At 44.8% G+C, this 26,537-nt stretch overlaps 2 protein-coding genes across 5 annotated transcripts in view; one reads left to right on the top strand and one right to left on the bottom strand.

Annotated features, from left to right (window-relative positions):
- LOC148538275 (uncharacterized) overlaps window positions 1–26,537 on the bottom strand; it is a 99,144-nt gene that overhangs the window by 36,051 nt on the left and 36,556 nt on the right. The gene's annotated exons all lie outside the window — the stretch shown is intronic.
- The window catches only part of CACNG7 (calcium voltage-gated channel auxiliary subunit gamma 7), a 156,721-nt gene that overhangs the window by 118,948 nt on the left and 11,236 nt on the right, over window positions 1–26,537 (top strand). The window contains exons 3-4 of the mRNA XM_088459485.1: window positions 16,406–16,492; window positions 22,463–22,603. Coding sequence (XP_088315611.1) covers window positions 16,406–16,492; window positions 22,463–22,603 — 228 coding nt within the window. The remainder of the gene's footprint in view (window positions 1–16,405; window positions 16,493–22,462; window positions 22,604–26,537) is intronic.

Below are 26,537 nucleotides of genomic sequence, written 5' to 3'. Positions count from 1 at the left end.
TAAACTTATTTCCATCTGTAATGTCTGGAAAAATTATGATTCTGGTCATATTGATTTACGTTTGGTACTAGAGTGACATCAGCGGTCATAAAGCCGCAAGTACACAGTCCTGCAAGAGCCATGTGCCAGATTCCTATAGGGTTAAGCAGGATGTTAGCCAGTATGTCTTCTTGAGCAGGAGAGAGTAAATAGGGAGGAGACCAACAGCAAAACAGTGGCAAACGCATTAGTTCGTACCACAATGTCCTGGTCCTAAAATTGCGCCATCTGCACTGGAGCTGGTATCAGAGCCTCCTTCAATGACTGGAATGCCAACTCACAAGTGGGTATCCAGTCCACTGACTTGGGAAGTCCCTCCCTGGTCAACTCTGTAAGGGGTGTCGCTACAACACTAAAGTCAGGGACAACTCGTCCGTAGGGCCTTACAGTTTCTAAGGTTAGTACCTGTCTTGGGGTGTGGGCCGGGGACAGTTTCTAGTTGCCTCCACCCCTGGTCTGGGCCTACCCCTGGTCTGGGCCTACACCTGTCTCCCCCACTCAATACCCCAGGCACTGCACCTCTGTTATCTCCACCTGGCATCTGTCTGCACTACCTGTCAGACCTGCCCTACCATCCTCCTCCAACGACCTATGACTAGGGGAACCTACCCTGTCAGCTAGGCCTTTTCTCACCACCAGCATGTTTCAGGTGGTGTAAAACACACTACATCTGCAGTAGCAGAGCAGCCGCGCCTTGTGTCTGGTGGTGTAATACACACTACATCTGCAGTAGCAATCAAGCCCCTAACTCATTTTTCACACACAGCCTGTGACATGGCAGTTAGGAACTGATTGGCTGGTACTTTATCTCCATTCACTTTCTCCATCTAAGGCTTAATAAATAGACCCCTATGTCGGAGAGTGCAATATTTCCTTAACAATTGATAAATAATCAGATAAGTGGAATACATTTATTTTTATTGCAAGTGTGTATTTTTAATACTTATGAATTAAAATCTGGTTTTGAAAAAGTACTACACCATGTACAGTATGTGATTTTTCTTACTGTTATTCTACGAGCTGATCCAAAGAGTGGGGATGTAAAAATTCTGTAATTCATCAAGTTCCGAAAACAGCATTTTTTTTTTAACTTGTGAGCGATACTGTACGCCAACCTGAGATGGCGTACAGTATCATACATTAGCCGCCATTTACATGGCAGCTTGTGCATACCGATACCATACATAAGCTGCCATTTACATGGCAGCTTATGCATACCAGCTGTGTTTACTTACCTTTGGCAGCTCTGGGCTGTCTCAGGCTCCTTCCTCAGGTCCTCTTGTGCTGACCTGCATAGGCACTGGGGGGAGATTGTGTGGCCGCAGGGTAGCTTGGACAGCTGCCGGTGGATTCCTGCCCGCATCCTCCATCTCCCCCTCCAGCAACCCCTGCCCTAGTGTACAGTTCCTGCCTGCATGTGTAATCTCCCCTCTGGTGTCCAGCTCCTGCCCGCATCCTCTATCCCCACCCCAGTGTACAACTCCAGCCCGCATCCTCTATCCCCACAGTGTACAACTTCTGCTTGCATTTCTAATCTCCCCTCCAGTGTCCAGCTCCTGCCTGCATCCTCTATCCCCCAGTGTACAGCTCCTGCCCGCATCCTCTATCCCCCACGTGTACAGCTCCTGCCTGCCTCCCCATCTCTCCCCGTCATATCCTCCATCGCCTTACCGGTGTCCAGCTCCTGCCCGCTTGAGGTGCTCAAGGTTAGTGGTGATAGAGGGGCCCACAGTCTGGGAAACAGTGAGTGCTGGCCAGCCAGCACAGTCCTCTGTCACACGGTGCCCTGGCATTGCCTCAGGCTGCGTGCAGAGTAAGCTGCCTGGGTTGACTCTGCAGCCTGACCTAGCCCCTGTTGAGCAGCTGTATCTCTTGCTGTTGGCGGTTTTGGTGCCATTGGAAAGGTGAGATCTCAGCTATCAGATGGTATCACTGGTTAGGTTCTGAGGGTAAACGATCCTGGTCGGTACCGGGGTCAAAGGTGAAGCTCCCCACTCCTGCTGCAGACTCCTGACACCCTGCCTTTCGAAGCCTCTAGCTCCATTTTCCACAGACTGCAGTAGCTGGTTTGAGGCTTGAAATTTAGAGGGGGTACAGGGCTACCGGGTGGTGCTTCCAGCTTGTCTCCACCCTACAGGGAACCCGAGATATTGGCGTTCAAAGTTACCAGGAATTGGTAACCAGAGCCCGGCTGGACGCTCCAGATAGAAGCCTCTAACTCAGTTCCACACGGGCTCCTGGAGCCGGTTCTTAGCGTGCTATGTAGAGGGGACTCCGGGCTTTCAGGAGGTTTTTCAAGCTTGTCCCCAGCCCCCAAGAAACAAGTGATATCGGGGTTCATAGTTATGGTAATTGGGAAGGTGCATATGGAGCAGGGTAGAGAGGGTGAAGTCTTTCACATTTCCAGACAGCTGTCTCTGCAAAAAGAGCAGCTTTTTGGAAGTGATGATTAAGTAAAGGACGCATGGTGAATGCCTCCAAAATTAATTTTGAACTTGCTGCGAGTTCAAAGCATAATCAACACACATTATATTGTGACTTAGATGCATCTTAGGGCGAAAAAGATGTTGAGCTCACGTGAGACGTCTCACACCGCATGGCGTATTGACGCTAGATGTATAAGGACACATTTGTATTACTATTTTGTCACACTGGTTTAAAATAAAGCACAAGTGCATTTGTACACATCCCATTGTGGGACATTTTGCATTATTATCTCTTGTGTTTCAATTTTGAAAAATAGACGTGAATCTGACCCTTGACCTTTTAGAGGAAAGTATGGAAATAATACGGGGAAACCAAAGTAATGAAATAAGCTGCTTCACTTTAATTTTCTGATCCGCACAATTTGAGCACTTTTTATTGTCAGCCATAATATTATAATACTGCACTAGTAGGAGCTACTTTTCCTTCTATCCTATACAGATCTTCTAACTGGAATTACCAACTGGTGAGCAAGAAAGTGGAAACCACCTTACTCTAAGGCAGGGATCGGCCTTCTGGAATTAACATGCCGAATATGCAGGAACCCAGTCCTGCGGCTTCTGCGTCTAATTGATCCTGTCCCCAAGTATCATTAGTTCCTAATGTCTCTGCATTTCTCTCTCCCTCCAGACTGGAAGTTCTCACATGCAGGGCCCTCCCTACCCTTTGTCTCACATCCTTTCTCAACTGCATCTGTACTGAATGTGCAATTGTAGTACTGTATGTTGTATGATATGTATGGTACCTTAAAATGATGATAATGCTTATATTCTATAACGACTTTACATAGTATAAACATGATGCTGTTTAACAATTTATACAGCATTTTATATTTAATGTAATTCAAAAACTAAATTCTGATTACATTATATATTTTAAGGGAATGGGTCAGTGATAACAAATTCAGCATTGTGCATGTATGTACAGATATGTCCGCATACATCATTGCTGCAGTCGCGCCAAACAGCCCCTCTTGGCACGCCAGGTACCATGCGACTCTGCTGGACAGGCGTCTTTTTTGCCAAAAATGCATCTTAGTCGCAATACTAGGACGCACCAGAAGACTACACTGATCATTTTCATATGCAACACTTGTACATGTGTGTGCGACCACTGCTTTTTTCCACGCTAAGTTCCATTGTGCTTCCTATACTGTGTATAAGGACACATCTGTATAAATGTTTTTATGATCACTCCCTATGGTCATGCATGAAGCCATCTAAGAGTAAAATGTCCCTGCCCTGTGTCACATTTGCTGTCTCTGCTCTCTGATGGCTTCCTAATTTGATGCTGGACCAGGCACCTGGCAGACAAAGATAAAAACAAAAAAACACACGGCCATAACCTTTATAAAAGAAGCTTGTGGCTTCACACTCAGGGCCCTATTTAAAATGCGGTTGTTGTGTGATATTTTTGCCTAAATTTGCATTGCGAATGTAGGAAATATCACAGGGATTTAACAAAAAATTTTTGCAGGGACAGAGCTTGCGATAAAGCTCTATCCCTGTGAATCCCCTCCACAGTCTTCTCACTGTATTTTTCGAAGCACCACACGTGCAGCGGCCATCGCCGGGAAGGTTCTAGAGGCAGGCCCGCCGAAAGCCACAGCGGGCCCGGGTAAAAGGAGGCGTGGCCTAATCACAGGAGGTGTGGCCACACCCCCTCCGAGGGAAAAAAAAAAAAGTCTTGCAGCACCGCTCGCACTGAGCCCCCTCAGCCCAGCACATAACCAGTGGGGGGCGTGATCATTTTGATCGCTACCCCCACAGGGATAGGAGACTGCTGTGGATGCTTCTTAGCAGTCGCGAGCAGTCTCCAGTGCAGCCCAGCACACAGCAGCTGCTGTTATGTAAGAGGGGGGGGGAGCAGTGCCGGACCCGGGCCCCTCCGGCAAGTCTGGGCCCGGGTAATTTGTACCCGTCCCACCCCCCTCTCGGTGCCCCTGTCTAGAGGATCCCGGTAATGTTTGCGGAATGTAGCTCATAGGCTACAATAGCAAACATCATCTTCAGATGGCATTATCTGCTGGGGTAAATCTGATTCCACAGCCCCCATAAAAACCTTTTGGAGGTTGCGGCAGATATCGGAAATGTAGGGACCATGGTAGATATAGGGATATCTGCTGCAGTACCTCATTCTTACATTCGGTTGATACAAAGGGCCGTATTCAATTAGAAGCGAAAAGTCCGTTGCCAAACTTTTCGCCATCATCGCTGGTTTCAGGTGCGAAAAGGTATCGGGCTCGTGGCCGCGTGTACCCGTATTCAATTGCAAATGTGCGAAAACGGGACCCGACGAAACGGAAATCGACGAAAAGTTCATTCAGTTTTAGGGAAATCAGACTGTCACACCCCAAAATACTCTGACATGGGGGTTCACTATCAGGGGCAATTTAAGAGAGGAGGGGGCCCGTGTGCACTCCTCCTCGTGCGGGCGCCCTCCTCTCTCTCTGGTGGCTGGTAGCCGACTGACGTGACTGGCCAGCCACCGGAGCATTAGTAAAGTCCGGGCACTAGAGTGTGCCCGAAGTCTACTGCGCATGCGCAGAACACCGGAAAATGGCCGCGGCGGCCATTTTTCCGGTGTTTTGAGCAGCAGTGACACCCGACGCGGGACCTCGGACAGGTAAGTTTAAAAAAAATATGGGTGCAGTGTGTGCGGTGCGGGGCCCCCCCTGGCCCCGCACACACTGCACCCATTATAGATACGCCACTGTTCACTATGGGTACCCCTGAATAGCCCTGCTAAAGGTATTTGGGGTTTTTAAATGGTATCAATAGGCGCTATTTAGCGTCTTTCAGCAAGTGGTGAAGAATAGCATTTTGCAACTTTTTTGGGGGAAAACAAGTAATGGGTGCAAGCATATTTTAAAATGTCTAAAGTAAAGCATTAAAAAGCGCCAAAACGCACCTTCAGCAAGCACCTGCACTCAAAAATACACCTCCCCCATACTTGCAGACCCGCCCAAAGTCTATTTCGCTAGTTTTTGAATTTACAGTATACCCCCACTTTGATTTTTTTCGCCCACTATTTCAAAGTGCTTTTTTGGGGTGTCCTTTGTGGGGTTTTTTTTGTTATTTTTGACGCAGTTAGCTTCAGGGGGGTGTCCAAAGGGTGCAGGGTGGTTTCCGCACCTCTGCACCACAAAACCCCAATTCTGCACTTTTTTCCGCTGGGTATTCATAGGCGAAACTTTTTCGCCTATTACATTGCATTGCGTTTTCCCCCCCCGTGAAAAGATGCTGAAATTGAATACGGGGATAATTTAAATCGGCGAAAATGAAATCATCGGCGAAAAAGTTTCGCCGAAAACGTCTTTTCGCCGCTAATTAAATACGGCTCTAAATATTTGCGGATATCTCCCCAAAACATGTGCAATTAGATTCTGTGGTTCTCTTTTTTTCTTTCCCTTTAGGGTAGTATGTAATGTTATTGGCTACTGTAAAGCCAGGTTAACCTGATTGCTTGGGGATCTCAGACAATGAAAAATAAAAGTCACTGTCAAATAGAGCACTCACCTGAGTCTGGGTGGGGTGATCTGACAGTGGGTTAATCATACCAGATCCACCCTGCCTGTCAAATTATTAAAACCCACATTTTTATACATTGCAGTAACTAGTTTTAATCCAATACTGCCACCAGCCAAATAAAGCATTTCAAAGCTAAAGGTGGGTGCTCATTTGTGCGACCGCCAATCATGCTGATGTCGCATGATTGCCGGTACACGCATGATTGCTGGTACACACTGCAGTGATAAGGCGCCGAATGCGACCGCGGGAGCGTGCATAACGTGCATACACACTGCACAATATGCCCAATTTGTCATCCCAATTGGCCAAATTGGAACGACATCGCTCCAGTTTGTACCGGGCATTACCCTTTTTTGGAAGTTTATTGGCTCTCCTGGACTGTATCTAACTACAATAAAAATGTAACCACAGTTATCATAATCAAAAAAAACCCTTGTATTTCTAGTATCTATGATCTATTAAAACCAGCCTTAATTATCACATGCATTTGTTAAGAACTCATACAGGCCATTCATAGATAGGTTAATATGACAAAAACTAACGTTTATAAGGATATAATACAGTAATAAAATGGCACACATGCAAACAAGTTTCCTAAAATACAGAAATGGTAAAACTCATGTTATTTCTTATCCATTGCTGGAGAAAGTTTAAATCTGGAATAGATGTGTATTCAGGCCATCTTCCTGTGACATAATATTGTGTCACAGTTTTCGCTTGAAAATAAAAATAAAAATTGAAGAGGCTTAAGTACTGATGAACTGCTGGGCTGCCTAGGATCAGCGAGGTATGAGGCACAGATACTGATACTTCTGTTGTGGAACTACACATCTGAGCATGCCCTGAAACAATAACTGTTGCAGGGCATCCTGGGATCTGTAGTACCACAACAGTTTGAGGGCTGTATGTTGAATACCCTAGCAATCACCAATATGGACACAGTGATCAATAACTCACTTAATAACAAGAGATATGGTAAGAACTTACCTTTGTTATCTCTGTTTCTACGAAGTCCATAGGGTCCACAGGGTTGACCTTGGGGTATAGGTTGGGAACCAAATCCGGGCACCACGCAGTTAAAGCTTTTAGCTCCCAGGATGCACTTGGGTCCACTCTCCCTATAACCCCACCCCCCAGCCAGAGGCACCTCAGTTTGTAAGTAGCCAAAGGCCGGAGGAGGAGAGAAAACGAGAGAGAAAACTGGAACACTCTAGAACCATACTCACAGAAAAGGAGACGGGAAACCGGTGACCAGTAACACAGCCCATATGAAGCCAGGTGCGTCAGGGTGGGCGCCCTGTGGACCCTATGGACTTCGTAGAAACAGAGATAACAAAGGTAAGTTCTTACCATATCTCTTGTTTTCTACTTCAGGGTCCATAGGGGGTCCACAGGGTTGACCTTGGGGATGTCCCATAGCAGTTCAACCAAGGGTGGGGACGCTCCTGTGCTGAGAGGAGAATCCGTCGCCAAAAAGGAAGCATCCTGAGAGGCAAAGGAAACCAATGCCTAGAACCTTAAAAAGGTATGGACAGAAGACCACGTGGACACCTAGTAAGGCAAAACAGCCGAGGCGCCACAACGAGCCGCCCACGAGGGTTACATGGCCCGAAAAAAACAAGCCTCAACGACAGAAATGCCTACCCATGGGTAGGCCCCTGAGGAAGACATACGAGGCCATCCAGCCAACATTTCATTATAGGCCGGCCATCGTTTCCTGTGAAAACCAGAAACCGCAGACCACCAATAAGGAGTCCGATTACCATAAGGAACTTGAACGGATCATATAAAGCCAAAGAGGCCGGACCACAGTCAATGAGGCCACACCAGCCGAGAAGACTGGGGACTGAATGCCGTACCATAAGTTCCAGAATAATATGGAACCTAAAAACCACTCTAAGAAATACAGGGCGAGAGCAACTCACACCCTGACATGATGCCCTCCAGAAGAGGGAGCCACATGAGAACGCTCCCAATTCAGACACTCTCCTGGTTGATTTAAACACCCTGAGAGAGAGAGAGCTTAAACAATAGACCATGTAATGGCTATCACAACCAGCGGTTCCATTGACTGTCCCCGGAGGGAACAAAGAACCACTACTAACTCCCCAGGAGTCCCTAGGGAGGACAAGTGGAGGCATAATCCAGAAAACACTCCAAAGGATGAACTGGATACCAGAGCGGAGCAATTCCATATCTTAACCATACCGACAGTGTAGAGATCCGCACTGTCAGGAAGGCCAGGCCAAGGGTGAAACCCAAGCCAGCCGGAAGGAATGCCAGAATATCTGAAAATCCTGGACACCGGAGGATCGTATCGACAGGTACGATACCATAAGAATTATGTATGCCACAGTCCGTGGCAGATCCCAGCAAAGTCTGGCCTATCTGCTCTAAACATCTCAATGAAGACAGAGCCAGGAAAGCCCTAGGACCACAGTAGGGGCGCAGTCAAAGACAAACGATCCAGGTCCAGGGAAAAACAAGGACCCTGAGACAACAGGTCCAGATAGTGAAGCAGTAGGAACGGAGTATCGATGAGGAGACTCCGAAAATCTTAGTACCAGTGATGTCTGGGACGAACTGGAGCCCCCAGAAGGAAAGCCCCTCCATCTCGAATTAAACTTCCGAAGACCTCGAGGAAGAAGGGAGACCGGAGGACACAGGTACACAAAGTGGAAGGACCACTTCACTGACAAAGAGTCACTGAAGGTAGCTTCAGTACTCCTGGAGCTGGACTGTAACACCGGTAATTTGTGATCAAGTCAGAAGGCCATGAGGATCAATCCCCACAGGGAGGCCCCCTCTGCTCACCAGGAGTTGAAACCTCTCTTGGAGAAGAGACTAGTCCCTGGGATGCACGTCGCGACGGCTGAGGAAGCCCGCTTCCCAATGGAGAGCTCCGGGAATAAACACTGCAGAGTTGGCCAGGAGAAGACCCTTGGACTATGTCAGAATGGATGACATACCTGACATTGCCACCCAACTACCAGTGTTGCCTAGATGGAAGTCACTGTTGTGACACTGTCGGACTGAACCTATTCAGGTTTACCGTGACATATGGGTTAGGCCAGAGTGAAGGTCCAAGACAGCCTAAAGTATCAACAAGTTAAGTGGCAGGGCAGAAACGACAGACGTCCAACTGCCCCGAAACGAATGCGGACCAGACACTGTCTGTAGCAAAGAACACCCTGGACGAGATGGCCATAGCCACCCGGACAGAGACCAACTCGCCTCCGGAGACAGTATCATCGTTCGAACAGCGATCCGATGGGAAAAACTCGATCCATCTGGAGGGGAGTCAATTATGGCAAGGCCTGGAATGGAACTGAGCACATTCCACCCTACCAAAAGGTAGACACTCTGGTAGACCGCGCATCACAAAGAGTAATGACATATGTCGAATGCGTAGATATCCGCACACTCCAAGTTGAAGAGTGGAGATCTTGTCTTACGCCAGAAAAATTCTCAGAGTCTGAGAATCTAGCAGTGCTCCCAGATGAAGAAAACCCTGTGAGGGATGTAGGGAGGACTTTTTTCTCCGTTGACTAATTATCTGTACCGAGAAGCAGCCACGGTTATCCTGACCTGGCGGCAAAGTACCTTGGTGATCCTGCTAAAAGCAGGAGACCGTCCAGAGAAAGGAGCATTCGGATACCCTGAACAGGTGAACTGTCAGAAAATCCATAAGGCTGGTAAACCCCGGTGGAGTTGAGGACAGTCCCAAAAGGCAGAGCCCGAAACTTACAAGTGTTGCTGTGGCACAGCAAACCTGAACCCATGCTGATGAGAGTGCTCTGTACGTACCCGTAGGTACGTATCCTGAATACTCAGATATACCCTAAAATCCCCAGGTTCCAAACGTCGGATGATGAAGCATGGACGATTCCAGGCACCGTTGGAATCTGATTCAGGGATTTGAGACAGAGTATAGGCAAATGAGGACCAGTCGGTCACCGCCCCAGAAAGAAAGTAGAACAACCAGTCCCTCACTGAGATAGTGAGGTTGGCCGAAATAGCTCTGCTTACCACAAAGACTGTATAGCTTTCTGGGATTGTAAGGCCCTTATCAGGTCTGAAGAAGGGCCCGTGTAACAATGCCTGCGAGGAGGCTGCCTGAGCAATGAGAGGCCGTTGAGAATCAGTACCTCACTCTGGAAATTCCCCAGATGTAGACCTGTCCCGTCAGGCTGAGGGTATATCCTCAGGTGTAGAAACAGGGTCGTCCGGAAGTCCAGGACTGCTCGGTACTGGATATAGTGGCCCCCATGGAGGCCGACAGCCTAGGAAAAAACAGACCTTTAGGCTGACCCTGAGGACAAAAAGACTTAACAGAGTTAGTCCGAATGTAGTGGGAGTAGCTAAAGACGGTATCTCCCCATTAGTGATACTGCCAATGATGCAACGATCTTGTCAAGGTCAGGACCAAACAAGATCTTCCCCATGGAAGGAGTGTGCACCTCTGCTTTCCCATAACGCAGCCATAGGGTACTGCGGCGGATACAGACGCCGCCGAAACCCTGAAAGTTAGAAGACCGGCATCCCATGAGGTAATCCCACATATGACCACTGCATATTATATGTGAGCGGCAAAAGATATTTGGACCTCAGACGTGTTGGAGGGGAAAAACGTCACAAAAGCATCACCATGCGATGGCCACGGTAGGAGGGGCAACAGGCCCTGAAAACGAGTACATTGATTTCAGGCAAAGTTACCACCTACGGATCCGTAAAATCCGTCCAGGCCGGGATGGGAGGCGTATTAATGCCTGTAACCCGATGATTAACATACAAATCCATCCCAGAAGGGGATTTCCATTACTTGTGAGGACCCTCAGGGAATGGGAAACAGGAGGCCTTTGTGACTCCTCGTATCTGGCGACAGCCAGACTCCCGCTATGAGATCCACCCGCTGGGCAGAAAACGGGAGATGTATGATACAGGTGCAGGATCGACATTCTCTATATCCAGAATGAACCTGGCTACCAGCCCCAAAGCAGGGATAATAATACTTGAAATCGGCTCCCCCCATGTGAGAGGGAAAGAGCCGAATATACCATCCAGTTCACGGCAGAGCCACTGGTCAGTAACCACAGGGCGTATATCACGCCAATTAGTATTTCATATAAAACGACATCCACCAGGGTGGCCGTTGTGGTAATCCCTGCAAGGGGAATGACAGACCGATGTGGTATCGGAGGTAATTCATGTACTGTAAAAAACCCCGGCGGGGAGCGACAGTCTGTTGCACAGGGGTAAATTGCAAGAAATTGCGAGATACCCCGAGTTCAAAAGGTCAGTATGGTGAAGTAACTCCAAGCGAGTGACGACAATGGGGCCCGCCCGGCGATCCTCAAAGGAGAGGATCCTGAGAAATAAACCGCCCTTTAAGGGGGTCGTGCAAAGGGCCCGGCACCAGATGGTGCTGCATACATAAACCTTTCTGAGTTAAAATCCTCCGCACTAATTCCTGCAGGCTATGACTTGCAGGATAGCAATAATGGGTGCAGTATCGTGTGCAATCTCCTGGTCAGATATATCTGACTATCTTGACGGAAATATTAAGCAGCGCCATACCGGTCCTGACTGACGCTAAGATTAGCTGCAGGGACCCATTATCAGCGTATGCAACTCACAGTTCCATCTAAAATATGGCAACGTGCAGCACGCAACAGTATGTGACAAACCTCACAGATATTAACAAATATATATATGTGAGGTCTCAGAACCACCCCAGGTACACCTGTATTAGGGCAGATAAAGAAAAGGGATAGATATACACTGAAAGGTGAGAGAAAAAGCAGACAGCACTAGCATAAGTCACATACAATGCAGACATATACACTGTACATACATAAGCATGACATATAATATACTGCACAATGTCGCTACATTCAACTGCCCAGATTCAGTGTCTGGGAAGGCTATAGCGCTGTGTACACTCACCCAAAATGGCCAGGTACGCAGGGGGACTGGGCTCACTGACATCCTAAGAGTTCTGCAGCACCACAGAGAAAATGGCCACTGGAGACCTCAGAAGAAGCGTGGCCCGCGGAGGAAGCAGCTCAGCGACGCCAGACTGTAGTATTGAAAGGCGCGCTGAGCTGAGGGGAGGAGCCGCTAGACAGGGAAAGCTTCCTCCCCTGGCTAGCAATTAACCCCCCGGGATGTCGGCTCCCGCTGCCGCTATAATCCCTGGTGGTCTGCGGACACGCGGGGTATGCCTCCATGGAGGGGGAGCCCGCCGCCACCGCTAGCGCCTCCGGTCTGTCCCCAGAGACCGGAGGCATAAGGCTGCATATTCACACTTGGATCACCACAAGCGGTGACCACGCGACTTACCTGTCCCCGTCGATCCGGCAGCAGCCCAGGGATTCCTCCAGAGCCCGGCTAGTACAGACTCTGGGGTCCCGCTGCGATCCCCAGATCTGTACTGGCGTCGCAGCGCCGGCGGGGTGTAGGAGCGCCAGCTCAGACGTCCATTGGACAGTCTGATGCTGCCGCTCTGAAGAGTAGTAAAAAAGAACAAAATAAAACTCTTTTAAGCTTAGGGGCTGCTAAGCAGCCCCCCTGCAGTAACGGTGACCCAACTCCGGCCGGGCACCAACTTAAACTGAGGTGCCTCTGGCTGGGGGGTGGGGTTATAGGGAGAGTGGACCCAAGTGCATCCTGGGAGCTAAAAGCTTTAACTGCGTGGTGCCCGGATTTGGTTCCAAACCTATACCCCAAGGTCAACCCTGTGGACCCCCTATGGACCCTGAAGTAGAAAATAACAATAAGTGAGAGTAAACATTCTTTATTATCATTAAACTGCAGTCAGCGTTCTTGACATGTCAGCAATTCCTTCACCTAGTGCCATTATCTCAAGCTTTATGCTGAATATATAAGGGGTCTATTTATAGTGTAATAATCTAATTTTAAGTATAGTGTAAAAGGAACTCTCTGATAGATTTCAAAGACCTAAAACTGGCTAGCTGGGTCATACTGCTTGTCTGTCTGTACTAAAAAGGATCTATTCATCTAGAATAGGAAACCATCTTTGTATGAAAAATTAAACCACTTAATGCTAGTAAGGCGAGTACCTGATCAAACTATTTGCTCTACTTTGCTAATCTTTTCATAAACATGATAATATTGAAGGAGCCACTTGTGTGTGATGTACTTATGCATACTTATACCTTCTCCAGAATCATTATTGCACTTTTTAATGCATACTGTTTATAAATATGCAATTTTGTATTACTGTGAATTACACATTAAAGGAATACATGTTATATCACATAAAATGAAATGAAGACCAGGGGGTAGATTTACTAAAGCTTCTAAAACAGACAGAGCACCCAAATCAGATTCTGTCTATCATTTTCTAGAATGCAAAAGACAAATGATAGCTATAATCTGATTGGTTGCTATGGGCAACATCAAGGCCATAGAGAGCTGTGCTCGGCCATGTACTTTTGGGGGCATGGCCAAATGTAAGGAGGTGTGGCCATGCCCCCTCACAAAAAATAAAAAGAATAATAGTATTTGTGCTCCACTGGGGGGCGCCGTGTGCCCCTCTGCCAGAGAAGTCTGCTGCTGATCAGTGCCAGCTGCCTCCCTGGACCCACCGCAGCCCAAAACACAACAGAGTGAACTGGGCTGGGGAGACATAGGGCGGGATGTACTATGCATCGCCGCACCCCTACATCAAGCCCAGGCCAGGATAATTGTAACCGCTCCCCTCCTCCTTAGTGTCCCTGGGTGACATCACCATTGCCTGTTTTAGAACATTTGGCAAATCTACCCCCAGGTGTTCTTATATGTTAGGTAGTACTGTATATCAATAATTAAACAACATGGCAGAAATGCTGCAGTATTAATGGGATGCGGTCAATATCCCGACTGCGGGGATTCCGGCGCTCAGAATGCCGACGCCAGAAACCTGACACTTGTCAGGATCCCGACCACCGGAATCCCAAAGGTAAGTAGTTGGGTTGAGGGGTGGGTTAGGCACTAGGGGTAGGGTTTAGGGTTAGGCACTAAGGGGGGAGGGTTAGGTTTATGGTGTGGGGAGGGGGAGATTAGGTTTAGGTACTGGGGGGAGGTTAGGCGGGTCAGGCATCGGGTAGTTAGAGGGGGAGGATTAGAATACTGACCAACAAGTGTCTATTCTAACTCTGTCGGGATGCCAGCGTCAGGATTCTAACCACCGGGATGCAGAGTGCTGGCAACCCGTACCCATCCCGCTATTAATGCGGCAATCCGTATCCTTATATCTTTTTAAATAGTAAGTGAAGCAGATTTTAAAAATACACTCTTTTAAATCATTATCTTTAATCATCTTCTTTTCAGTATATCTATGAAGGGCAAACATATATGGCTACCAGACTCAGTCGCTGAGACTGTAAGCAATTCATCTGGTGGCACAGGGGAAACAACAGTGAGGGAGGATGTTACAGTGCACAGAGCAGACATAAAAATATTGTATGGCTGCCAGATACAGTCAGTCTGCTACACACAGACAGACACTTGCTCTTAGCATGTTATGTGAAGGCATAGCGCAGAGCACTCGAAAGAGAATGTCACTGTGAAAAAAGCTCAGAGGGCATTGAGAAGTGTCTCTGCTCGGTACATCATGTGTCATGCTACTGTGGTTGTCATGGTAGTTCCATAACTGTGCAAAATAGGCAGAATTGACAATAGAAGTCTGAAAAAAAAATCAAGGAAATCACATCCTGCTTATATTAGCCTGCCACAGTAATTTATGTTGGAAATAAAAACAACACTTTTTTTTAATGTGTTTGTTAGTTTAACATGGATTTCACATGGGGTCATGCACTGCCAAATAGACTAGCTCTAATGAGATCTAAAACTGTTTCTCTCTATTGTTACATCATGTAACGGACATTGCTCATAAATGTGCAGGAACATTGTGTCCTTTGTGAGGGGTAAATACTGTATATGGCATGGATGATGGACAGGTGATATATGCACAAAGGTAATCGTGGCCTAAAAATTTGATTTTAATGGAAAGAAATATCGAATAGGAAAACTTGCAGGCATATGGCAGCACGGTTGGTGTAATGGTTAGCATAACTGCCTCACAGCACTGAGGTCTTGGGTTTCAATTCCCACCACAGCCCTAACTGTGTGGAGTTTGTATATTCTCCCCATGCTTGCGTGGGTTTCCTCCGGATACTCCGGTTTCCTCCCACAATCCAAAAATATACTGGTAGGTTAATTGGCTCCTGCCAAAAATTAACCTTAGTATGTGAGTATATGTGATAGGGAATACTTGCTGACATCCAGGGCCAGCATTCCGGGAGGGGGAAGCCAGTCTTCTTCGGCGGGGGCGTGATGCAGCATAAGGGGGGGTGTCGAGGGAGATGATGTGGCAGTGTGGAAGAAAGGGTGTGACCGCACGATTGCGTCATTGTAGCCACGCCCCTTCTTCACAATGCCAAAATTAAGGGTATTGGGAAGCAGGGGGCGGGGCCATGATGATGCGATTCAGCGCATCATCATGGCGGGGGTTTCTATTGCAACTGTGGGGGGGCCGGATGGGTCGGCGGCTGCCGGGAGGCTTGTCTGCCTTTCCGGGGGGCCGAGAGCCGCACCCGATTTTCGGTAGGATCCCGACCGAATCGGGAGGGTAGGAAAGTATGATTGAGGGACTGGTATGAATGGCCAAATATTCTCTGTGAAGGGCTACAGTATATGTACATTATAAATAACTAGTAATAAATACATTTCCTGCTTAACGTGGTAATGCAAGGCTATGTAAATCATCCCAGACCCAGTAGAGCAAGAAATACCTGGAATGTGTAGAATAAGCACATTCAACTAATAGGCAGACAATTTAATAAAGAATAGAATGTACACTGTTGTTCTCAGAGGAGTCCACATATGTGCAACACGCTAACTATGCAGAAATTAGTTTCCTTGAATTTGTTTAATAAAGTAAATATTTAAGTCATGAATCATTTCACTACAGATGCGTCCACATACATCTATCTTCCATGCGCTATAAGTCACGCTACACATAACGCGGGAGCTCCGTGTGACCCTTCTAGTCACTGACACTGTAATGTAGCATTTCGCATGCAGATACACCCGCCGTCGCTCACAGAATATAGGCATGCTGCATATCATTTTAATCGGGAGAAGGTGCTTGTATCTATTCACATTGCTGTGCGCATGTGAAGGTAAAAATTTGCACGAAAAGATGTTTGGCGCTATCGAGTTACGCCATGGCATGACTAGAAGGGCTGTTTAACGTGCAAGGAGGCTAGATGTATGAGGACACATCTGTATATCTTGGATGGTCAGTATTCCAGTAATTGATCACTATTTCACTTTATTCACTGCAGGTCGAGAAAAAGGTCGGTGTGTGGCTTCCGAATTTTTCCATGGGCCGGATACAGACATTGTGACGGAAAATACTGCAAATATACTCAGTAAGTCTAAAACCTCAAAGTTTAGGTATGATATGTAATGTAATTCCTAATACAAATGTTATTTTATTTTGTTATAAATTATCCTACAATATGTAAGAGATACAAAAAGAGAGCGCTTGTTTTTCATGTAAACAAACCAATTATTAAACCATAAGATTTACATTATATGTTGGTATTTTTTCTCCCCAAATGATATTCTAATCTGCTTATTGTAGTAGTTGTGTCATACTGTACATGCCTACTCTCCCGGAACGGCTGTGAGGCTCCCGAAAGCTCCAAAAAAGCAGGCAGGTCTGCTGGCCGGCCACCTACCCCCTGCCCCCCACACACACACCCTGCAGTGGGTGGGACGATAACGTGATTTGCACTGAATCGCGTCATCATGGCCCTGCTTCACAATGCTGATATTTTTTCGCCATTGCCCTCTAATGCAGGGTAATGTCCCTGGGCCACGCTCCCACCCCACCCCCACTATGCCAGCCTGGCTGGCCCCTGATTTGTGTATTCAAAGTGTGATGGACTGTTTTGGTTATTGTGGACTATGTGCCTGATTCAGCACAGATCACAGCTGCATAATCACACACAATGAAGCTGCGAAAATATGGTAATGTCTGCTACCGTATTTTAGATCTGCAGGAGAATCCAGCTAAATGGTGCTGATTTGCACCTGGACAGACAATGTTGCTTTGGGTATAAAAACTTTTATGACTTTTATACATGGAAAGTTATTTCTACTTTTGTCCGTAGAACGTAAATACTGGGCAGATTTAATTTTACACTGTAATTTAGAGTTTAACGAGGTCGTACCCCCATCAAAGCTAATTTGTTTGCACACGTTAAATGTTGGGCCCTGCAATTAAGTCAGGAAATGTCTGACATAATCTTTCATTTATCATAGGCTCAATTGAGAATAGTGTATGACAGAGGTACCCAAACGCAGTCCTCAAGGCTCCCCAACAGTTCAGGTTTTAGAGATATCCATGGTTGAGCACAGGTGGGTAAATCAAATTGACTGAGGTACTAATTAAGTCACCTGTACTCAACCATGGATATCTCTAAAACCTGAACTGTTGGGGAGCCAAGAGGACAGCATTTGGGAACCTCTGGTGTATGATGATAGTCCCCCACCCAGCACAAAGGTCTTCTGAAAGGAATGGTCAGGTGGAGAGGGTTTTAATGGTGACAGCTTATTGGCTTAGTGGTACAGTATGTCTTCATGGTAGTGTTTAAGACCAATACATGGGTTTATATGATTGATACTGTTAGGATGTTTAAGCAAACAATGTAGGGATTGGTAGAGTGGCGCCGCAACAGAAGGATATTTCTGGTAAAATTACCTACCTGTAGTTGCTGTATTCAAAGTAGATAGTAATAAAAGTCTGTTTAGGGAAAGACCAGTAATAATAGGGATTGCAGAAATCCCTGCGGGAGATTAAAGGGCCGGTAGAGAGTTGAACTCAAATAAGTTATAATTACACCTGCATGGCACAAACGGAATGAAATGCAGATATTCCCCCGTATGCATCAATGTGACTACCCTGCCCCAGCCATCTGATTAATTTCATAATTATCATTATCAGTGCGCACTTGCACCAGTCCCTGGTCCAAGTGATCCATCGTAAAATACTCTGTATAGCCCACAATTCTGACAACTTGGCCTATGTTCAGAGGCGTCACCGGGTCTGGTGACATCCGGTGCACACTGTAAATCCCCCCGTGCAGCGGAAACGTACAAGCGTCCCGAAAAGGGACCGTAGCCTTGCGGGATTCCCAATCGCGTCACTCCGGGGGGGGTAGGGGGCAGTCTCCAAAACGGAACACGGGAATCATCCCTTGAGGGACTGCACAGAGCTGCAGGATATACTGCAACCCCTGGCTAATACATCTGCTGGTGTATCTGCATTAATATCAGGGGACACAATAATATACATTCATCCATACTACTTTTTTCTTCACAGTGACCTTTATACTGACAGTTAACAGCTTGGTTCTACAATTATTTATTATGTGTAATAGTTTTGATTAGCATGATTTTATTATGTACTATTTAGATTATGTGAATAAATGTGCATATTTTAATATATACTGTGTATATGTATATATATATATATATATATATATATATATATATATATATAATCTTCCCACATAGGACGCGATGCAGCAATGTGAGGAATGCGGTCAAACCCCCGAAAATGAGGGTTTGACCGGATTTCTCATTCGCACTAAGCTCCGGACTGCGATGCATTCCCTGACTTGGATGAGGTGGGTAACGCCATCTTCCTGATGGCGTTACCCTATAGAAGCCTATGGGCTTCTATTCGGAGAGTTCTGTGAGAGGGATCCAATCGGATCCCTTCCAGCACCTCCCTTGGCGCATGTATCATTCTGCACATGTGCAGAATGACACCAGAGGGACTTCTTGGTCGTAGATCCATAGTCCCTTATTCGCAAAGGACAGCTCTTACCCAGATAGCCATACTTTGTGATTTTGTTCATGCATACTGGTATAATTAACACCGGCATGCATACAAAGAGTGGTGCATACATAGGGGTAAATTACTAAGATGGGAGTTCTATTAAGAAGTGATGTTGCCCATAGCAGCCAATCAGATTCCAGGTATTATCTTCTAGAAGGTGCTAGACAAATGAGAAGTACAATCTGATTGGTTGCTATGGGCAACATCACTTCTTAAATATATACTGCACAATTTGCGCTGAATAGTAAGGGAGAGTTTGGGGAAGGTGTGAGGGATGTAGTAATTCTAAGGACAATGATATGGAGGGATAGTAAGAGAGAGAGAGTTTTTTGAATTGTTCCAAATAAAAATGAAATATAAATAAAATCAGAGGTTACATTGTCCCGGGCAGTGAGATGATGGATGCAGGTTGCAGATGGTCAGTCCTAGTGTTCCAGATGTTTTTCAGTACTTGTTCCCAGGGCCGTAGCTAGGGTAGTGCGGCCGGTGCCATCGTACAGGGCGCCACAGGTCAGGGGGTGCTGTTTGGGCCTGTCAAATTTCTGTTTATTATCATTTTTGCTTTTAGCTTCCTATTATTTCATCCCCAGCATCTCCTGGCCTCCCCTATCTCTTCCCTGGTCCTTCCCCATGAAGCTATGGCCCTTTTTTGAGTGCATTATATCCCTTTGAAAAATGAGGGGGGCGCCAATGCTCTTTCTGGCACCAGGCACCAAAAAGGCTAGTTACGGCTCTGCTTGTTCCATTGTGTTGTTTTAACTTTTCTCGTCACTCTACAGGTTTTTATAAAACTAGAACTGCTGTTTATCTTGGAAGCAGACAGTTAATAAGAAAACAAAAAAAAGGCAACTTACTACCCTGCAGTTCTGCCGGCCTGGCCCCGAGGAATAGGCTGGTGTAAGGATGAGGAGAACTACAGTACTGTAATGTAAATTATAATGGTTCATCATCTCAGAGGGCCGCCACAATCTGAACTCTCACTACTAACGTATTTGGTCTCCTTTAGAGTTGAACATAGTATTCTGTCCCAAATGTTTCTCCTGAAGTTTGTACACAATATTATGATTTTATCTGTGTATAACATATATTCTATCTTAAGATACACGTAGCACAAAATAAAGTGCAACAATTTATGGAATTCGGACGCACACTGCAAGTTTTCCTGTTGCACTGGGAACAGGCCAGCCTGCCATACTCTGGTGCTGATTGAGGCTTTTGCGAGGAGATCCAACGTTGTTTGTCCTCTTGCCTTTTTTTAATTCATTATTTATTTATTTAATTCATTTTTAATAATGTGTGCCAGTGGTGATCTTTAAACCATAGGTTGAGTACGCACTAAAGATATTCCTGTTTCCAAATAAGGCTTCATCTCCATGAGGCATGCCACACTTGCTTGTACTGAAATTGCCCCCCGATCTGCCACAACAAGGAGGAGCCACAACAACACTTTGCAGGGATCTTAAAACTCATGGTTTTACTGCGCATGCATTTGATAATTGGAAGGCCAACTAAATGAGGCCCAATATGTTGTAGTTCAATGGTGCGCTTTTTTTATACTGTGCATGCACATAAAAATGTTAATGCATATTTGCTCTATATAGATTTGAATACCTTCTGGATGTTGGGCGTATATAGGTTATAGCAGTCTGCAGTAAATCCATGTTTACGCAAATAAGCCCCATACATGCAGACCACAACAGATGCTTCTGTCCAGAGCCGTAACTACACTTTTTGGTGCCCTGTGCCATAGAGAGCATTGGTGAACCTCTCAATTTTTAAATAGGGACATAAGATTCTGCACCTGAAAAAGGGCCATGGCCTTATGGGGAAGGGTCAGGGAAGAGAAATGGGAGACCAGGAGATGCTGGGGATAAAGGAAGAGGAAGCTACAAGTGAGAATGATAATAAAAAGGAAAATTGACAGGCCTAAACAGCGCCCCCTGGCCTGCGGTGACTTGTGCCACGGCACTAGTCGCACTACCCTAGTTACGGCCCTGCTTCAGTCAGACGGCAGAACACTAGCAGGTAATTATTGAGTGTGTCTCGATCCCTAAAAACTGATAATGCTCCTATTAGTAATATAGTTGCTGAAAGCTAATAGCAGTATTTATTCAATATTTTTATACAAGTCTGCATAACAAATGTATATTAACTTTTGTTTTTTAGAGGGGAAGGCAACATACATTTGTTTGCATTTAATGAAACTGAATTAGGACTTTTTACTTTGTACTTGTGTGTTTATAATATTTAAATATACTTTACTTGGTATTTGCAACTTCATATTTTTTAATAAGAATGCCTCTGAAATAGACTGTCTATGACACTTCATTGAAATACTATATTATGTGCATATTATGTACTGTAATGGTAGCATTTACTTCAACCACTTGCTTGCTCAAACCAGATGCATATACTGTACTACTGTTTTCTCTTAGCATAAAAACCACAGTAGAATACACCCCGAACCCCCCAAAAAAGGTACAATACAAAAAATGTTAGGTTTTTAAACTACATTCCCTAAGGACAATTTAAAAACAAGTCACATAAAAGTAGAATAAACTTCTGCATGATTCCAATTACATGACTGCCATACATGTAGGTTCATGCTTCTCTGGGCTTTGGAGCACACTTGCCAAATTTTGGGTTGCCCCTCTGCCAGAATTGAGGGGGCGTGTTTGGGTGAGTATATGCAGAGCTGGGCTTGATCAGAGCAGCATTTTATGGTGTCCTACTTAAATATAATTAAATGCATTGCTGTGGAATAAATATAGGTTACTTTACTTCTCTACAAGCATGGTACCAGTGTGAAGGGGGAGACTCAGTCTGTCAGAAAATTGTACGCTAATATAACATTGGTTAACCGGGGGGGTGGGTACGGGATCCTGGCGATCAAAATCCCGACACTGGCATCCCCACAGGGTTAGAATACCGACACCTGGCGGTAGGTATCCTAACCCTCCCTCCCCGGTGCCTGAACCTAACCTCCCCCCTAGTGCCTAAACCTGACCTCCCCGCTCCCTAAATCTAACCCTCCCCTTAGTGCCTAACCCTCCCCCCAACCACGCTACTTAAATTAGGGATGCCGGCGCATTCTGACAGGTGGCGGGATTCCAGTGCCGGTATTCTAGGCGCCAGCATCCCCTGTGCCGGGATACTTAATGTATCCCTTAACGGGGCAGGAAAACCTTGCACATTTTTGCTCGTACCCCATAGAGGTCTAAGCAAAAACTTAGCCAAGCTCTTCTCCAGTAATCGTTTGCAGTGCGCACGGTCATACATTGCATGAGACTCCGATGGAAACAGTAAATTGGCACTGGGGAAAACTTCATTTCTAAATGTACTTAGATTTTAAAGAGCCATGTTTAATTGCTAGAGGCTGGTTGAAATTTAGATATGTACAGTATAACTTGTGTCTGTACCTCATTATTTTATTGTGTGTCGTGTTATGTAGACACTGTTTACATACTGTTTGTATTGTCTTTTTGTACAGAGACCATCCGCAGTGCCACACCATTCCCCATGGTCAGTCTCTTCCTTGTATTTACTGCCTTTGTTATCAGCAACATTGGCCACATCCGACCACAAAGGACAATACTGGCTTTTGTCTCTGGTATTTTCTTTATCCTCTCAGGTAAGTACATGACAAACATTTTACCGAAGTCTTATCTGCCATTTTCTACCTATTTTGCTTATTAAGATTTAAATATTTGACTTGTCTTTTCTCCTGCTGTGATTCCATTTATTACCAGGTAATTAGAGAGCGGTGCAGACTGTTGCACTTCACACTATAAAGCAGAGGTTTCCAAACGCCGCCATTTACAGTCCAGGTTTTAAGGATATCTATGCGTGGGTCCAGATGGTTAAATCAAATTGACTGAGGTACTAATTAAGTCAACTTTGCTCAAGCATGGATATCTGGATATCCTTAAAACATGGACCTGTAATGGCTGAGTTTTGGAACCTCTGCTATAAAGGAAAAACTGTAGCTATTGTTTAGTTTTCTGACAAAACTGTTGCTTTATTCAGTTATACAGACTAACAGGAGAGGGTGGGCAGGGCAGAAATCCATGGAGTCCTACATAAAAAATATTTACATGCATTGCTGTGGTCTAAAGGTAGGTTATTTGCTTCTCTGCAAGCATGGTACCAATGTGTAAGGGGACTCAAGAACAGTCTCCTTCTCTGTGATATGGCATGTTATAGCAGCATCAACACATTATACCCAGGAACACAAGCAATTAGATCCTCTGAGCACTAAGTATTTCAGTCACTAGCGCTGATTTTGGCACCTTATTTTTTTTTCATTTCAATTGTGTTGTATGCTTAGAGCCATTGAATTACCACCACAACAACAAAACTACTTATACTACAACATCAAAACCGTTTATAATCCTGAAAATGCCATATACCACCCAGTATACATGAAATCCTAGGATACTGTACATCCAGAAAACAAACTCCCACATTAATTATGTTTGATTGTATCTTTATTAAATTATAGATTTTATACATATTCAATTGTTTTAAAATTCTGCATTATTTTAATTACCGTTATAAATGAGCGGTATGTAAATTCAAATAAACAGTTGCAAAAATAAATTGATGCCTTTGGTGCTTAGGGACGGCATTACTTTACCATCTGCTGCTCTGAAAACAGAGAGCGTGTTTAGGAAGATGAAGATACATCACAGGCCTTCCCCCAAATTTTGCTATGGAGCACGGTGCCCTTTGATTAGTGTAATATCAAGCTGCAGTATAACTGATGGAGGAAGAATGAAACGGAGAAAATATTAACGCAAAGTATGAACAAATGTGTGTTTGTAATCTGTCACGCACTGGCATACCCTAAATGGCCACTGTAATGAAATATCTTAATATAATACACCTTTAAGTAGATCGGGTGTAATATTTGATATGTGATATGTCCTAATCTTTGGTGCATACCGACATCAGAATGTGCCAAATACATTGTTTTTATTTTATAACTTGTATGGCTCATATAACAGGGTGATTTATCATATATTGCTTAATATTATGTACTTCCAACTCTAATTGTAGCAGTACGGGAGCTCATTTATACCCTTTTCAGACTTCAGTCTAAAACCTGGGAATACGCATCAATCCAGGTCTGGAGTATGAAAGGTGCGACCCAGGTTGACAGTCCAGGTCTGTGACCCTGCTAGACAGCATGGTTTTTCCCGGGACTTGCAACCCGGGTCGATAACTCGGCTCAAGTGTGAAAGGTGTGACCCAGTTCTTGATGACTTGGGTCACACCTAAAACAAATTGATTGGCACGGGACAATGGCGCTTGGAGATGAGATCATAACCCAACAGTAGACACCCCCCAAAAACATATTCTATAAAAAGTATAAAAACAATCAGCCCTCAAGTGGACATTAATCTCCCATAACAAATGTCATAAGCGCTTAACTTGATGCACAATTACCTGAATAATAAAGATATATGAAAACGAGGGGTCCATGCAGTAATACACTGGAGACACGCTGGCCGCCATAAATGGGGGCCCGATATCATGCACTCAATGAGTCTATGTGCGTATGCGTAAGAAGTACCATCGGGAAACCAATGTATACCACTAGAGTGGAACGCAAACCGGGGGAGCACCTGAATGATCAGAGATACGTGCATGTGCATCATGTTCAAGTAATACGCGTGAAACATAGTATTACAACAAACATCAGTCAGCAATTAAAAAATAAGGATAAGCCTCGAAATAAACTGTCCCAAAATCATCACATCCCGGGACATAGCCAGGTTGCTCAGATATGAGAATGTTTTTACAAACACAAAAAAACAAGTATTAATGCACAAAGGTATACCAAAATATACTTAACAACCCATAAAAAAAAATCATAAAAGTTATGTAAAGGTGTATTAAGGTATGGTCACAGATTGCATAGGAGCCAAAAAAATAATCATAAAATAAAAATAAAATTAGAAAACTAAAAAATATATAGGTATATGTACCATATGAATCTCAATCCACTAACTAATCCTATAGAATTATATTCAAAGGATGTGATCTTAATCCAAGACGAACCCATGTTGTATTAATTCATACAGTCCTCATGGCCAGATCGCATCTAACTCATAGATCCACTTAGCTTCTTTGCAGAGTAACATCCTTGCTATATTGCAACCTTTTGTGAGATGTGTTACCCAATCAATTACCATATACCTAAGTGTAGCCAGCGAATGTTGGGCACTAAGACAGTGTTTCACTATGGGTTTATCTGTCATTCCAGTAGTTAGGGCAGACCTAATGGATGATCTGTGGTTTGCTATCCTTTTACAAGTGGGGTGGATAGTTTTCCCATCATATATATAGACATGGACAGCACAAGATATATGTGACATGGTCAGATGTACATGTCAGGTGATGGTTATTTCTGATCCTGCGTCCAGTATATGGATGATGGAATGAGTCACCGGCAGTCATACTCCTACAGATAGCATCCAGTTCTATTTGTTGTAAACCAAGGTAATTCCAGTCCTAGTAGAAGATCCTTTCTATTTGGACCTCTCTTTTAGCTGATCAGTGATGTCTTTGGTAAAATGTCCTTAAATAGAGGATCAGAGGCCACTATTAGTCAATGTTGTTTGATGGTTTTCCTCAGTGAGGGACCTGCTGTATCATATGTGGTGGTAATCACAAAGGAACTGTTGGATGTCTGCCGACTTATCCAAGCTTGACTATGTGAGTACAGTTTATGTGCATTACATAGGCAACTGCTAATTGTGCTGTCTACACAAGTCCTTTTAAAAAAACAAAAAAACAGATCTTCATCTATTCTAGTTGTGTTTCTGCAGCATCAGGATCAGAATTATTCCTTAAAACCCTGAGGAACTGTGATACTAGAAGATTTTGTTTCAATGGTTAGGGGTGATGGCTTTTAAAAGAAAGTAATGCGTTACGATCTGTATCCTCTGTGACCATAACCACTGTCTGTGGTAAACACTGTAATATCAATAAAATTAATAAACTCAGAATATGAGTTTAGAGTGAATCTAATAGGGGTATCTAATCAAATCAAATGTGTTAGCTTCAATTGTAATGCGTCACTCGTTCCCCTCTAGTTGAAAAAAATATCATTGATAAAATTACAATAATGTACAATATTACCTGCAAACTGCGGGATGATTTATGTTCCCTCATAGGCATCATTGTATAGATCCGCATGCCATGGCGCTGTATTACTGCCCATTGCGGTTCTCACAGTTTGTAGCTAATATTGCTCTCCATATTTGAAAAAGTAGCAATTCAAGGTGAGTTCTGTTAACTCAACCATAAACTCAATCAGCAGATCTTTGGAGTGTGACTGTATGAGAACCAATTTGACTGTGTCAATACCATCACTGTGTGGAATTACTGTGTATAGGGATGAGACATACATGGGCACCAAAAGAGAATCTTTAATCTGAGTAAGGTGGCAATACTAGTGATAAAATCATTGGTGTCTTTCAAATAACTGCCTATACCCTTAACACAGACCTGAAAAATTGTGCCACCGAAAGCAAAGAGTGAATTGCAGGCTAATATAA

Source organism: Taudactylus pleione, unplaced genomic scaffold, assembly GCF_031769625.1.
Source record: "Taudactylus pleione unplaced genomic scaffold, aTauple2 ptg000041l, whole genome shotgun sequence".
NCBI classification, from domain to species: Eukaryota; Metazoa; Chordata; class Amphibia; order Anura; family Myobatrachidae; genus Taudactylus; species Taudactylus pleione.
The sequence above is the reverse complement of the archived record's forward strand: the minus strand, read 5'-3'. Positions and strand labels throughout refer to the sequence as shown.